Raw genomic sequence first — 16,177 nt, forward strand, 5'->3', positions numbered from 1 at the left:
AAGCGGCCTTTTTCATAATTAAGTGGCGCATTGTTGCGGCCCGGGGCGCTGCATCGTGTAGCATCATTAAGACACGTGGCCGGATCATCTTCCTAACAGGCACTTGAACATCACACGGCAAGCAGAAAGTGCAATTTGCGTTGACAACATAAACAGCCGGGGGCAGTAGAGGGGGCTTTGGGGGCTCTGTTCTGGCAGGATGTTGCAACGCAGCAGCGACTCGAGTGTAAGCAGCGCCAAGGATAAGCCGCGGGAAAGAGCTCAACATGCTCAGAGTGCTGAAAGGAGGAGCAACGAGGTCTCAGAACACGTTTTGTTACCCACTTGGCCCGCGGGCCCGAAAACGGTTTTCTTAGCCGCTTTCCCAGGATGAGCATGAGCCTCAGCCGCAGGTTTAGGATGCTATGGTGATGAGGCAGCTGAAGGGGCCTCGGTGCAAGGCCAAGTGGAAACTATCCAAGCAGACTTCTTTCCGCCCGAGGGCCACAACGAATGCCATTATAAATGTCGGAAAGTTAAGCAGCAAATGCATGAAAGTCAAGTGGCGGTTTATTATCCCGCCGCCCGTCCCTCGCCCCCCTCTTCAGCACAATTAGAAGAGCCCGAAAGCTCCATATTTCATAGCGAAATGCAAAAACGGAAGGGTCCGGAAGGAACAAAAGAGAAAAACCATAACAAGTGGTTAGCTCAACATTGCGACTGCGACAAAGGACATGTGTAAAAGAGCACTTCCAGGACGAGCAGACTGTCAGAGGCCAGGGCGGTGCAAGCAACAAACAACTGGGGACAGGCATGGGAACGTGGACCGAGCGAGAAGCCCAGAGCGGATACATTAGGAACCAGAAATGTCGAGTCCGTCACCGGCGTTCTTCCTGCAATCCAAACAAGTTGCTTGTCCTGCATCGGAAATAAGTGCTCAAATAATGTCATGAGTCCGTGTCATAAAAAACTTCAATACCAATATTCCTTGAATCTAAAGAACATTATTTAGTAAAGTTTTAAATTTAATAAGGAGTATTAAAACAAAATAGTACCAATATAATAATATGAACGATAGTAGCTAGGCCATAGTGTTGTGAAAAACAGTAAAGTGTCCAATTCAAAATACCTCAGTCAAAGCGAATTGTATTGTAAATATTAGTAATATTTTGTTTAGGTATCTATAACTTTGTTAAAAACAAATTATTTTTTAAAAATCAGTACATAACTTTACTAATTTCGTTAAGTTAAATTAGATGTATCAGATGTAGGTATTTTTTAAAGTGTAAATTCGTAATAGTTTATTAATAGTTTCAAAAAAAAGGATACATATATTATTTAAAATAATTATAACATTATTTATACTATCTTTGTACTTAGTAGTCCGTTTTCCCCTTCCCACTCTTGCCTCATGCCTCATGCAAAATAATCCATTGAATTTCACGCATTCCAGACATTAATAGATTTATTTAAAACCAAGGTATTTCCGAGTGTAGCGCACAACAGAGGTAACAGTTTAGATACATTTGACACGTGTGGTAAACATTCCCGTGTTTTGAATTTGGACAAGAAAAATTCGCAGTAAAGTGGGGTGGGACTACATACCCATTCCGCCCATGCCCATGCCCCCGAGGGCACCCAAACCGGCTGCGGCTCCGGCAGCAGCGGCCTCCTCCAGGGGCAGCTCGGTGACCACTGCCTCGGCGGTGGTCAGGAGCGAGGCGACTCCGGCGGCGTCCGAGATGGCCGTTCGCACCACCTTGGTGGGGTCGATGATGCCCCGCTCGATCATGTTGCCGAACTCGCCCTTCAGGGCATCGTACCCGTAGTCCCCGTCCAGGATCTCCACCTTGGCCACCACCATGGCGCCATCCACTCCTGCGTTTTTGGCAATAGTCAAGCACGGCATTCTCAGCGCCCGCCGGATGATCTCGATGCCCATGTTCTGGTCCTCGTTGGCGCCCTTCAGATCGTTTAGCTTTTGGATGCAGCGCAGCAGGGCGGTTCCCCCACCGGGCACAATTCCCTCCTCCACGGCCGCCCGGGTAGCATTCAAGGCATCGTGGACACGATCCTTCTTCTCGCTCACCTCCACATCGCTGGAGCCTCCCACTCGAAGCAGGGCCACTCCAGAGGAAAGGCGCGCCAGTCGCTCCTGCATCTTATCCTTCTCGTAAGAAGAAGTAGACTCCTTGATGGCCTCTCGCAGACCCTCGACTCGCTTGGCCACCTCCGCCTTCTGGCCCTTGCCCTTCAGCAGCATGGTGTCGTCCTTGGTGACCAACACTTCGCCGACGCGTCCAAAATCGCTCATCTTAACGTCCTCCAGACGCACCAGGTTTCCTTCGTCCCCGAACACTATTCCCCCAGTGGCCACGGCCATGTCAGCCAGCATCTCCTTGCGGTTGTCCCCGAATCCTGGAGCCTTCACCGCGCACACCTGGAGACCCACCTTCAGCCTATTGACCACCATGGTGCTCAGAGCCTCTGCCTCCAGATCCTCGGCAATGATGACCAGTGGCCTGCGCTGGGAGTTGGCCAACTCCAGAGCTGGAACAATGCTCTGGGCCGACTTAATTTTCTTCTCGCAGAAGAGCAGCAGGGCGTCCTGGAACTCTGCCTTGGCTCCCTTGGAGGTGTTGATAAAGTAGGGGGATATATAACCCCGGTCGAACTTCATGCCCTCGATCACCTCCAGCTCGTCGCATAGGGTCTTTCCATCCTTCACCGTGATCACCCCGTCGCGTCCTACCTTCTTGATGGCTTCGCTGATGAGGTTGCCCACCGACTTATCCCCATTAGCCGAGATGGTCGCCACCTGGCAGATCTCCTCGGGAGTGCTGACAGGACGGGACATTTTCCTCAGGTTGTCCTTTACATTCTCGATGGCCAGCATCACGCCTCGCCGGATCTCCACCGGGTTGGCTCCCCGCGAAATCTTCTCGAAGCCTTCCTTGGCAATGGCGCGGGCCAGAACGGTGGCAGTGGTGGTCCCGTCACCTGCCTCCTCGTTCGTATTATTGGCCACATCCTGGACCAGCTTGGCCCCGATGTTTTGGAACTTGTCCTTCAGGGCGATCGACTTGGCCACCGTCACGCCATCCTTGGTGATCTTCGGGGAGCCCCAGCTCTGCTCGATGATCACGTTGCGTCCCTTTGGTCCCATGGTCACGGCCACCGCATCTGCCAGGACGTCCACTCCTTGCAGCATCATGGCCCTTACCTCGGGACCGAACTTCACATCCTTGGCGTAGGAACGCGCCAACAGGACATGATTAATCCCGGCAGTGCGCCGCAGGGAGCCGGTGAACATGCGCATCATGATGAGCTACGGGAAGGGTGGAATGGGGCTTAGTGTGAAATGTAAAATGTAGTCTTCAGGATGCCAAACTCACTGATTATTGTTTTTTACCGGGGAATAAGGAAATACTGTTGAAGCTCGAGCTGTTAAATGTAAAATGGGGAACTGAAGTATCGTATGCTGCTGACAAGCTGATCCGCAGGCTTCCAGACTACTCTGTTTATTAAAAGGGAAAAATAACTTAACTCATTTTAGGGAGCAAAACAATATTCATTTTGTTTTTAGGGCCTTTGGAAGAAGACTTAAAATGGATAAAATTTATAAATACGTAAAAAACACTTACAGTTTTTGATGTCGATAAAAACTAAAGTTTGTGAAATTGCTATAGGAGAGTAAAATACTCTAAGAAAGCGAAGAAATTTATTCAAATTATTTTAAAAATATAATAGATATTTTTTAGTTCTTCGAAGTAAGCAGTAATACATTTAACATATTAAAATAAACAAATGGAAGTACACAACAAAAATTATTCAAATTACTTATATCTACATAAGTTAATTAAACTACTTTTGAAGTTTTATTTGTGTTGTTAGCTAATTGCACTTACCTATTGGGTAATTTATTTCATTTTACAAAAAAAATTATTGATCACCTTTACATAAAAATTGTAATACATCTTATATAATTAATAATTATATGTTTTGTTTTTTTCTTAAATAGAAACCTAAAAGGCTTTATTTATTTATAAAAAACACAATTCATTAGAAAGTAAGCCAGATTAAATAAGGCTTTTCCCTGGCCATTGAAATGGTCGAAAACCACTATCGCACAACCCAACCCAGCTCTCCAATTCTGCCCCTATCCAATGAACATTTACCTGGGCGACAATTTGTAACCGAAAAGTGAAAACCATTTAAATAGTCGTAAAAATGTGCGGCGACAGCGACCGAAATACAATAAAAGCCAGGAAGGAATGGGTTTTCCGCCCAGGGACCCCTGTTTTCACCCCGTTTCCAAGAAACATAAGCTCTTCGCCGGGGTATCGTTCGCTAGTCGCTGTCAGCTGCGCTTACAAGCGAGCGGAAAATTGAAAACTGTTAAGGCAGCGTAAGGCGAGCCTTATAGCGAGGAACCCAGTTGCCAGGAGCCAGAGCCGAGGACCCGTGATCAAGGGGCGGGTGGGAACGGGACACCAGACATTGAAGACAACCGGGCGGACAGCGACAAATGGCGGTGCTTGTTCATGAAAATTTAAATTGCAAAATGGGCTCCGAGGTGGGTGGTAGCAGCCCCACCCCCAGACATTCGCTAATATTTGTGTTTTAATTACCTGGAAAAGTGTCAGGAAGCTCTAAGATGGGCCTGGGTTTAGTGCAAATTTGCTTTCGGCCTGTGGCAACACATGACGCCAGTCGATAATTCTCTGCTCAAATTACCATTTGTTTTGTGCTTGTTAAAATTAAAATACAACGATGGGGTGTTAATTGCTGAAGAAAATTTGTTGAATCGGTAAAAGCCTGAAGAGATTTTATCTTGGTTATTTTTTAACACTTAGTTAACGCAAAGGTATAAAACATATTTTAAATTTAATTTGAGTACAAAAAAATCGCCAAATTCTTTCCTTAATTCATTATAAAAAAATTTAATGATATTTGAAATAACAAAAAAAAACTATTTGTTGGTTTTGAAGACTAAAATTACAGCCAACGCAGAGTAGCTATTTCCGTCACAAAGCTAGCCAATATATTGTTAATAACAGCCATATCGATTACGTTAATCCATCTCTTTCGGCCCATCCACGCCCACACTTGCCAGCAGTGATGCATCTGATTTAATTACAACAGCCGTCTTAAATTAGCAGACATTAATATTACAAGAGAACACTGACCTATTAACGCGACTTCGGAGGGCGGGCGACTGGGACTTCGAACAGGCCAAGAAGAAGCCCACGCGTCATTAGGAAAATGGCAACGAAATTAAAGAAAATTAGCAGTCGGCCGTGCGCCCGCCTGGAGATGGCAAATGAGGCACATTTATTCGAATGTAATCCATTATGAAATCGTATAATGAAGAGATTAGCACACGCATTTGGGGCGCAATTAATAAATGACCCGAAAAAGGACAAGACAGGACGGGGAAACTGACCTCTGTCAGTCCATTTGCGTGTTGAGTCCGCGAATAAATCCAATAAATTAGGCAAACGGTAATCATTAGTTTCCCCCATTTGTGTATAAGCGTATGACGCGGGCAAATAAATCAGGTGCGAGCCAGGTTCGTGCCTTATTAATAATCACGTTGTTGGAGCGAAAGTAATGGCACAATGACTAAGAGCATAATAATCGGTACAAAACAGCTGGCTCCTTATTAACCCATTGATGCCCAGCTTTTGTGTAAGCTCCCCCCAACAATGCTCCCCCATAAAAGTCTTTGCACTTCAATTAACTTGTCTTTTTGGATTTAACCCAGCCGCGCCGCAGTCCAAGGACTTTCCCAGGCGCGATTTTCCCTTTCCTTTCGCGGCCCCCCTAATCGATAATTAACCACAAAAACTTGGCACGCAACAGGAAAAGGAAAAGGGATGGGGCCGGTAAATGGATCGAAAAGGGGCACTGAGCCTAAGTATAAAGAGGGTAATGGCACGGCACAAAGTTTAATTAACACAAGAGAGAAGGTTTAGGTCGTGCCACTCGACTGTCAGGTTCCCAGTGATATATATCAAATGAATAAATATATTCTTTAGATTTTGAAGATTTTTCTATAATTTCTACTCCTTGAAATATACCTCTACAAGAACGTGGCTGAAAGAAGAAACAAAGTATGGGTAGACTACTTCCCTGTACTTTCCCTTTTAGACTTCTTGCAGAATCACCCCTTTTCCCAACAAGTAAAGGGTACAAATACGTGCTGCGGCTGGCTTTGTTAACTTAAAGTGATGGTCAAAATCTTGCCGAAGTTGAAAGGAAAATTTTAAGCGGATTTTCTGAAAAAGTTTATGAGATGATTGGTCGGGTAAAAGTGGCAGAGTAAATTATTATTTATAGATGCGGCTTAATAAAAGGGAACCAACGTGGGCACGTGAACTTATTGGCTCGTATAGCGCCTTGTATGAAAGTAATTATGAAAAGCCTAACCATTATTGGTGGTTTTAAGATTGATTTTGCAGTGTGTCAGACGTCTTTATAAAATCTAGGAGCTGTTTATTTACCTATTACATTTTCTTGACTTGGCTATCATATATAAAATATCTAATTATGTTTTTCCAGAGCAATGATAAAAATAAATGAAACTAAAAATTTTTGTTTCCAAAAGAATGATTCCCAGTAAAGAGAAAATGCATTCCATCGGAAAGTTGGCAATAATATTTGCTTAAAAAATTAGGGTCTTTCGTAAGACACGACTACCGATAAGGGTTAACTTTATGGGTAATGTTATATTAATTAAACCATTATAAGGTTTTTTATATAAATCCGGTAAGTTAGTGTACCATTTGATTTTAAATCCACTGTGAGATCATTCCAAATAAAAAAGGGTAAACAATCCAAAATCAGGGCCCATAGGGGTGTACAACGAAGGCGAAGTCTTCTTCTGGTGCAATTGCCTGGATGTTTGGTGTGGTCAGCTGCATCTCCCTCCGGCAGACCCACTTTCCCACCAGGCTCCTCCGGTTCCCCTTTGCAGTTGGCTGCACACTTTGATTAGCCGAAACGGCTTGGTGTGGGCTGGGCTGTTGTCTGGCTTGGTTTTTAACACTCAGACCCCTGATCCTAAAGCACCCAACCGTCCCGCCACCCATGGCATACCGTGCCACCCGCCGTCTGGGCCTGCTCACATGAGTCGGAAGCGCATTATAAAGGGCATTTCCGGTATTTAGGTTAGGTCGCCTGACGTGGGCCGTGCTCCGTGGGCCGTGTGCCGTGCTTTGTATTATTAGTTCGGCGAATTCGGCGCCCCGGCTTGCCGGGAAGTCAGGTGGAAAAGGTCACACTGGGTTAAACATGGCGTGTGTGACGGCTTTTGGCATAAGATATGTACCGAAGGGGATAACAACTTTCCACTTTATTCCCTAGGAAAGTGGGGGAAAAAGTTACGCAATCAAAAATTATGCTGTCTGGGTGAATGAAAAACAAGTTCAGACTCTAAGATGCAGTGCGTTCCGAGGCAATCATAAGTCCGACACATCCCGAAAACTTTTCTTCGATCGAAAAGTTTTGTCTTAACGCAGTCATCGCTTGCCGCCAGATTTGAAAAAAATGTAGGGGAGCAACGAAGTTAGAACTGTCCAAAAAGTGTTTTGGGATAAGCGCAAACTTTCGCACACAAACGATTTTTGACGGTCATTTTAATAAATTGAAAACTGGCGGAAGGGATGAAGGTCCAAAATCGATTGGGGGACTCGACAGACGATTGCAACTTTTGCTGCTTCCTGGCCGGCGATGTTTGGGCAGGCTCATAAAATCTGTTTACAGGCTTATAAATAAGCGACACGATTTGTTTTTCTTATAAAACTTTGGCTTCCTCTTCCTATATTACCCCGAATCCAGCCCATAACTTATGCGTGTCAAGGACCTCGAAACTAAACAAATCTCGGCTCAGCCGGGATGTCTTCTTCATCGCCCAAAGTTTTTAACATTTTTATTGAGTTTGCTTTGTAATTTAAATTGTTTGCCCTCAACTTGTTGACATGACAGAGGATGCCTAACCAAGTCGGAATGGGGACTTTTATCTGGGGCTAAGCATGGTGAGGAGTTAAAGGATTTCCCACTGCTAGATGTCAGCACAGACCAATGGTATTCTATCTCTCCCAGTGACTTTCAATCAATCGCATCAGAGTTCATTGTAGCGTCTAACAATTTGTTGTCTGCCTGGTCGCCCTTTCCCACACGCATATATGTGCATATATCCCCCAGATGCCATGGAATAATCGAAGCTTTATTATATCCGTCAGCGGCAGCCATGAAATGGGCAAGCCAGGAATACCAATGCAGGACTAGCTAGGGACCGGTGTTTTCATATGTACATTTTTGTACATGTAGGGGAAGGGAAAGGCAAGGTAACCGCCCGCTTTCATTTTTTGCACAATTGCAAACATCATCGATGGCGCTTTGCCACGGGGCGTATACGTTATGCAAACTCCAAGTGGGTTTGGTTGTGCAGTGGAGCACGACTTTACCTTCAACCTTTCAGCGAACGCAAATTAATAAGCGGAATCTCGGTAGCTAAGAATGAAGAAAAGAACTGACAGTACAGCTTAACAGAATTTAATATAAAATATCTTAAGTATCTTAGTCAACATTTTCACAAATATCGATTAAAGATGGTATCGAAGTTAAGATGGTAATGATTTCAAGTTGTACCATAAATTTATTATTAACATTTAAATTATTTTAGCACTCTAGCATAAATTTGATTAGTACATCTATTATGTATAGCAGCAGCACCAAAAACTATTAACCTAAAGGTAACTTTACAGGATACTCTAGAAATAATTTTTAAACATTCATCTATTGTTTTTGCAACAACAAAAATTACATTTTAGTCTGGTACACAATTTATTGATTATTGATTCATTTTTAACGAGGGTAAAAGGGTAAAAAACATTTAATTTGATACGTTGGAGTTTTTATTTGCTCCGTCAAGCGCGAGAAACCCCATAGGCACTTGACAGAATTCCTCGGAAAGACCAAGATCCTGCATATTTTCATTTTCTTTACAATATAACTGGCCTGCTTTTCAACTCCCGAAAGTACCACAAGTCCCTCCTGTTTCAGTAGATAAAAAACCCCTTCACAATTGTCTTCTCAGGCCAAGCTACTCACTTGTGTGTGGTGTGAGTGCTTTTGCAAGAGGAATAACAACATAATTCATTTTGTCACTTGTATTTTCTCGTTATTAAATTGTTTTCTGAGCCACCTCCTGCCGCAAGTCGTTTGCCCTTTGCTCTGGCCCCTTCTTTCGGCAGCTTTCGGCTCACTCGGCGCAGGCAGTCGAAATTTATGCAAATTATAATACGCAAATACACAAGTTATATCCGGAGACACAATAAACAAGATATGTGTGCCATTTCGGGTGCGAAAACAAAGAGGAGCGGAGGCAGCAGCAGCCGAGTTAATTCTACCCGGCCTGAGTGCGGTGTGTGAGGTCCTTGGTCCTGACATAATTGCGAGAACTGCACAAGTGCGGAGTGAGTGCTTCCAGGCAATATGCAGCACCCCGGTGCACCCCATTGTATCTGGAATACGAAGTCGAGAAGTTGTCTGACATAATTGAAACAATTGCACTTGTTGTTGCCGTCTTCTCACTTTACTCTCAGCCCCTCCGCCGCATTCTTTTCTTTCTTCGTGGCACAGAAGGCCCGGCATGAAATGGATTTTCCGACCGGAGCCGGTAATTACAAAGTACACTGAAGCTTTTCTTTTGTCGCCTGCACTATGAGGAATAACGCTGCCATAAAAAGGAATAATCAAGTTTTTTATCAGATAACGTATTAATATATAACTACGTTGTGATGGTGTTTTTTATTTTAGCTAATTCAAAATATACTTTTATTTTCTTTTAAACCAATAATTTTAAAATCGAACTACTATTATTGAACTATTGAACTTTTTAGCTATCTTTCGATTTCTTAATTCCTAATGTAAGAAGACATGACAACTTTAATAAAACTCTTATTGGAACAATAAATTTAAAAATGTATTCTAAGTAGATTTTTACGAAATCGTTTTTTTTTTGTTTTCAAAACCTAATTTACTTTTAGCAATCTACAATTGTTAAAGCCTTAAATAAAATAGATGTGTGTTTGTAACACGATAAATTGGGCTTTATTTAGAACTCTTTAATTATTAATTAGCAAGATTTCACTCAACTTAAGCATGAATATTTGTATTCCCCCTTTCAATTATTTTAAGAAATCTAATATTTCTGTTAGTGTATTCTAGCGGCCGACATTAGACTACTGGCAACAAGTTCAACCTAGCAACCTAGCAACCTCTGCCTTCCGCGCGCCTAAGCCGCTGCAGCGTTCTTCCTATTCAATAATCCATTGGATGGTTGCCAAACAGTTGGCAGCTCGGAAGCCATTCCAACGATTATGAATAATTTGCTCGGCCCCTTACTCTCTCGTCCACTGTTTTATATTGCATTTCCCCATATTTTTTGCTACTGCGAGTGCAAAATAAAAATGCATAAATGGAAAATTAAACTTTATGGAGCTAATTGAAGGCTGGCAATTTCGGAAACTGTTGGGTCAGCTTGAAATGATAGATGATGGAGCCAGGAGTGCTTTTTTTGACGGAGTATAAGTGTGGAAATTTCCAAATAAAATTCAATTTGACTTTTGGCTGCCATTAAATGGAAAAGGATCAACGGAAGCAGCAGCAGAACCAGCAAAAGCACCAGAGAAATATAGTCCGTGGGTGTTGATTCAATTGTAGTAAACTTTTCCATTAAATGGTTTCTGGCACAACAATTTCGAGGGCAATTTAAAGCGTACACACACACACCCAACATTTGGACAATTAACATTGATGGAAAGCTGGGAAAAAGAAGCTGTGGGAATGGGAGTCAATAAAATGCAGAGCAATTGCAAATGTCGAGGCTTCAATCAAAGTGTCGACATTGAACTGGGGAGATGATGCGCCATTGTTTGTCGAATTTATTCTTATAAAATCAAATAATCTGAGAAAATGGTAAAAAAAATTTAAGTGTCCTTTATTATTAATTTCTTTATTACCTTTACTAAATTTCCACTGATTCCCGTTGTTCACTTTGTTTAATATTGAAAGCCAAGCTCGTCTTATCCGCTGAATCGCACTAATGTTTATTGTAACTATTTGTTTTGTGATAATGTGAAATCTTAGACAGTGCTTACTGTGCTTCACCAAATTAGGTATATACAGAATAGGAAATTTATTGCTTGCGAGAGTAAGGAATCGGATGGGTTTTACACCTTTAGAATAAATTGTAAAAACTTTTAAGAGGTCGACGCGAGGCAAATATATGTTCGATAAATAACTCAAATCACGTTCTGTAAATGCTAGCAAATGCAAAAAATATAAGAAAAATGTTATTTTCATTCCTTTTGCAACCCTTCTGGCATTTATCGAAGTCGATGCAAAACTTTTATTGACATCACGTTCAGCATGGGACAGACATTTTGTACACGTTTGTAGAGCTCATTTTTACTCTTTAGAGTCTCGTGGAATGTGTTATTGAGAGATATTTTTTGCTGATATAGTTTAATTCCGGCTCCTCATGCAGCGAGATTAAATTTAATTGGTTTCATTTATAAAATTCTCGAGCGTCATTTGTGGCAATAGCTTATTGTTTGGTTTCGTTCCGTGACGATGTTTTTTTTTTGTCGAAATATCCAAAAAACATGTACAATTCATACACTTACTTAAGGAAATTCACAACTCATCCTTTAATTCTAAAAAATCTAGATACCTTCAAATGCTAGTTTTAGAATATCATTTTATTTAATTGTCATATATGACAGTGATTTCACAATCATAGGTAAATTGTAGCTTATTAACAAGAAATTAAAGAAAATAAAAGAAATTGTTGTTTCGGAAGAAATTGGTTTAAAATTAGCAAATCAGGCTTTTTTAAGTAGCATAAACAATATATTTTTCACACTTAATCAAAAGTAAATCCGATTACCGAGACGAATTTTATCGGATTCGTCGCAATTTATTTAACTTGCAGGTGAACAATTCTTTTAAATTGAAAAGGCCAGCGGTATATCAACGAAGAAATGACTTTATTGTTTGTTATTATATTAATCGGTACGGCCTTATGTACAGAGGGAAATTTCTGTGGTAAGAATTTAGAATGCCAGTTGGCTTTGCAAGGCAAAAGGATAATGCGCTCGGGTGTTTATATGTGCACCAAAAAGCATCAGTATACCTGCGTAGACAAAGTTTGCGTTTGCGGAAGACCAGACAAATGCAAAAGTACTTGAACAAGTTAAGGCTGAAAAAGAATGCTATGCGGTTTTATGTTATATTAAATTACTAAAACAAAAGATACGTTACTTTCTTAGGGCCTGAACTTAAGTACCTTTTAAGCTACTATTTTCCCTGACTGTTGGACACGAAAAGTCTAGATGAGAAGTTCAGATTTCTGGCTTAGTAGCAAAATCGGGCTTTGTACCGCTCCCTCGTTGCCAGCTTAGAGGCATATGCTGAAACCGCTCAGGGGAGGCCTCGATAATTGGTTTTAACTGCAGTTGGTTGCCAAAAACAGCAGCTGAGCCAGCAGCAAAACAGTCAACAGCGGCGGAATCAGGCATCGGACATCAGCGAAATTAACTACAGCCAGGTACTCTTGAACGAAGGTCCACTCTATTAGGGGCAAACTGCTGTTGTTGTGGCTTTCGGTCCGACGCCATCGCGATGCCGGCTAATGAAAATGACCGCCACAGATGACTGGGTAATTATGGCTGGGACTGGGGAGGGCGAATCAAAAATTGAAAAGCGAGCAGGGCTTACTTTCGCTCCTCGTTAAGTCCCATTAGGAATACGCGGCGTGGGTTTCACTTATTGCTGATCCGACAAACAAAAGTCCGACTGACTGTCTGTCCGTCAAAGAGGGCTGCACTCGACGGATGTCGGGGCGCAAACCGAACTACCAATCGAGAATTCGATTTTGTTTGCTCCATGGACCTCAGCATCTCAGTGCAATCAAACGGAATATTTCCCGCCTAAGCTGGCTGCTTTGTGGAAAGTGTTGCCTCTAAGGGAGCCCCACTTTCCAGGCTGCAGCCTGAGTTCTTTTTTGCGGCCCTCTGCTTTGCGTGCTCGCCACCCACTGAGCCCTTTGGTGGCCTTATTAAGTTGGCGCCTCGATGCAACTGCCGGGAAAACTTTTTCGCATTTCCTCAGTGGTGTCAGGGCATCCCTATATCTGGTAGAGAAAATAGTACATTGTACTTGCGCCTATTTAAGTCAAGATCACGGGGACCTTTCATGTTCAAATGGTTTACTCTCAAGTAGGACTCAAAGTCGATTATAAACAAACAAATATTTAATAATAGACACCAATTAGTATTTATTTATTTTTATTTTTAAATCACATTTTGTTTCTATACGATTTTATAGAATGTTAAGGTAAGGTTCTAGGGTAACTCCTGATCGACTTCCGTCTACATTTTCTTATTTATTTTCCCTTGCTCCCATTTTTTGGCATCGTCATCTTTGCAACTTCATTGTCAAAGTTGGCTAGCAGAGGACTTCGAGGGAAAGTAGGAGTGGGGCACTGCAAAGAAATGCCGAAAACTGCGTCGTGCAAATAATACTGAGAACGAGAGTGGCGAACAACGACGCTGCGGCCTGCCAGTCGGGCGCTAATTATATGTAAATAGCTGGAACGAAACCGCCGCGCGAGGTGCCAGATAATTGGCCCTCATGCAGCTGCCAAGTATAGTTTTCAGCCAGAGTGATCCGGGGAGACAGGCTGCTAAAGAAAAATGCTAAAATTGTCAAAGCGTGACGGGTTTCCAGTGGCGACATCTTAGCAGTGAAGCATTTGCCAAGATTGCTCTGAAACATTTTCAGAAAATTTAAATAGCCAGAATGCGACATATAATATTGCTCAGCATCAGAGCCATTAAAGAAAAAGTTCTTTTTTTATTTTAATGGATCTAATATTATTAAAAAGAAATCCCTGAAAGTGGTACAACAAGGTTGGACCTTAAGGCTCAAATATTGCAAATCCAATAAATTCAGTGGCATGAAAACGAAACACGAATACTTAGTTCGGATTCCGGCTGTACCCAAAGTTAACTACATAGTTATTTTTAATGTAATGAAACAATGTAAATACATTTCTCGAGCTACATTAAAGACTGTTGTATCGCCAGCTGGCTTGGCAATGAAAAGACTGCTAATTTAATTTCCGAAAATTTAAATTGCACAAAATGTAATAGCAATTAGCTCAGATGCTGGATAAATTCCTTTGCATTTAGGTCATTAAAAAAGACAAATTTCATAACACTTTTCGGTGTGCGTGGGAACGCATTTCCCCCTGGCTGCTGCTGCTCGTCCCAGGAGACAACATTCTGAACATAGAACGCATTACAAAATTTCCCCGAAAAATTCGTAGAAATGCCAAAATAAACGAGTGGGTTCCGGGGGAATGAGTCGGCAGGGATGGCAGGTAGGGATGCGAGGATGCTCTCCACATGAGCGACAGTAACCAACACGTACAAAACGCATAAACATTCTTGCCTAAGTGAGTTTCTACATAAATTTGGACCAACTTGCGTTGCAGGATGCGCTACGAGGAGACGTTTTTGTGCGGGTATCAGGAGGATCTGTTGATGGGGTATGGTAAGGCGAACGGGTATGGAAAGAGCCAAACTTACGCAAAAATCCTGGGCATCCAAGTGAGCTTGGGGGTTTAGCCGCTTGACTCAGTTTCGGCCTAATGTTTTATTTATGCAGCCGAAGGATATCACTCAACTAAACTGGACTTGTTACTGTCATTCTAGCGTTGTGATGATTGGATAGCTCAGAAGTCAAATATTTGAAGTTTTGATGTTTTAAAAAATCAGTTAATGAACTTATGATTACCAGCATTACAAAATAATGCTTAGACTTCTCTTCAAAATGTCCTCAAAGTAATTGTAAATAAAACGGATGGAAATCAAATTAAATTTTTAATATAATTTTGCTGGATCACAATATTTTGTATTTGATTGGTATAAAGCCGGTTTCTACTCTTTCATCTTTTTGTATTTTCCGAAAATAGCTGTCCAAATTCAAGTTCCCTTGAACCTATTGAAACCCCAAGCTTCCAATCCTCTCAAACTAACTTATGATTGCTGCTTTAAGCTGGACCATTAGCTCGGCCTCTTTTAACATACCGATTACTTGTCTGTTTTGAAAGCGTGAGCACTGCTGCAATGGAAATTATTCAACGAATCATGACAATATCATTGGCTGTTTGTATTATGCAAGCATTCCCGGTCCTTTGGGGCTTAATGGCATTTCCCGAACACCTACACACACGCAGGCAAAGAAGCAACTTTAGTAGCATACTTCATGGCGCTGCGGCTGAAGAGCAGGCGAGAGAGACTCCAAAGAGCGGAGAAGAACGTCGAAGAGCGAGTGCAGGGGTAAGAGAGAGTACGCATAACATTACTGACCTACATTAAGAAAAAAATTTATTTATGCCGGCTGCCAAATTGGTTCCCCAAAGCATTGGCATTTCCCGCTCTGGATCCCTGGATCCCCTGCCCTCCGACTATGACGGATATGATTGTTGGTTGGGGCTCCTCCTTGCTCCTTTGCCGCCCCCCGAACTGCCACTATTACTGCCTTTGTGGTTGCTGGCTTTAATAATAATGGTTTGTAATTTGCATAAATAATGTTTGATTTTTGCACTGATGGGAGACGAGTTCTGTGTGTGCTTGGGGATTTCAAATGATTGAAAGCTTGGTCATCATTGGGTAATGGGCGGCTAGATGGCGCGGAATTTCTGCATTTAAATGGGCAAATTAGCTGGAAAGTGATTGCATTGGTAATAATGATATATATTTTAAAGTTTCACTCTTGGGTGCAGCTTACAAAGTAGTGGTCATAGTTTGCTACTTGTGACTTCCTAGCCTTAACCCATGATGGTATAGCGATGATTGCCTATCCTATCAACACTCTGTTAGCCGGACAACAGAGCTCTACCTCTGTTGCTCTCTGTAGGGATACGTTTCTCTTCGCCTTGGCCATCGGCTGTGCTCGGCAGCTGCACGAGTCCTTGCCGAGCTCCACGAACTCCGCGACGAAGCTCGTTCGGCAGTCGGCACTGCTGACGAATGGCAGCGATTATCGCCCTTCGAGGACTTTGTGTAATCAGTGCGTCCTGCTAAGCAAATTAGTTTAGTATGGTTTTAGTGCGCAACGC

At 42.4% G+C, this 16,177-nt stretch overlaps 1 protein-coding gene across 1 annotated transcript; it reads right to left on the reverse strand.

Moving 5' to 3' along the window:
- Nucleotides 1-1,417: 1,417 nt before the first annotated feature.
- LOC108033302 (60 kDa heat shock protein homolog 2, mitochondrial) lies at nt 1,418-11,168 on the reverse strand. Its single transcript, XM_017107572.2, has 3 exons — nt 11,010-11,168; nt 3,375-3,496; nt 1,418-3,307 (listed from the first exon to the last, which is right to left on the reverse strand). Exon 3 carries the CDS (start codon nt 3,299-3,301, stop codon nt 1,577-1,579), a length of 1,725 nt encoding a protein of 574 aa, XP_016963061.1. The 5' UTR covers nt 3,302-3,307; nt 3,375-3,496; nt 11,010-11,168; the 3' UTR covers nt 1,418-1,576.
- Between the last annotated feature and the right edge of the window lie 5,009 nt (nt 11,169-16,177).

The sequence above is a fragment of the Drosophila biarmipes genome, chromosome 2L (genome assembly GCF_025231255.1).
Source record: "Drosophila biarmipes strain raj3 chromosome 2L, RU_DBia_V1.1, whole genome shotgun sequence".
Lineage (NCBI taxonomy): Eukaryota > Metazoa > Arthropoda > Insecta > Diptera > Drosophilidae > Drosophila > Drosophila biarmipes.

Excerpts from the sequence above, each read along its gene's own strand:
- LOC108033302 (XM_017107572.2), bottom strand. The coding sequence starts at position 3,301 with ATGATGCGCATGTTCACCGGCTCCCTGCGGCGCACTGCCGGGATTAAT.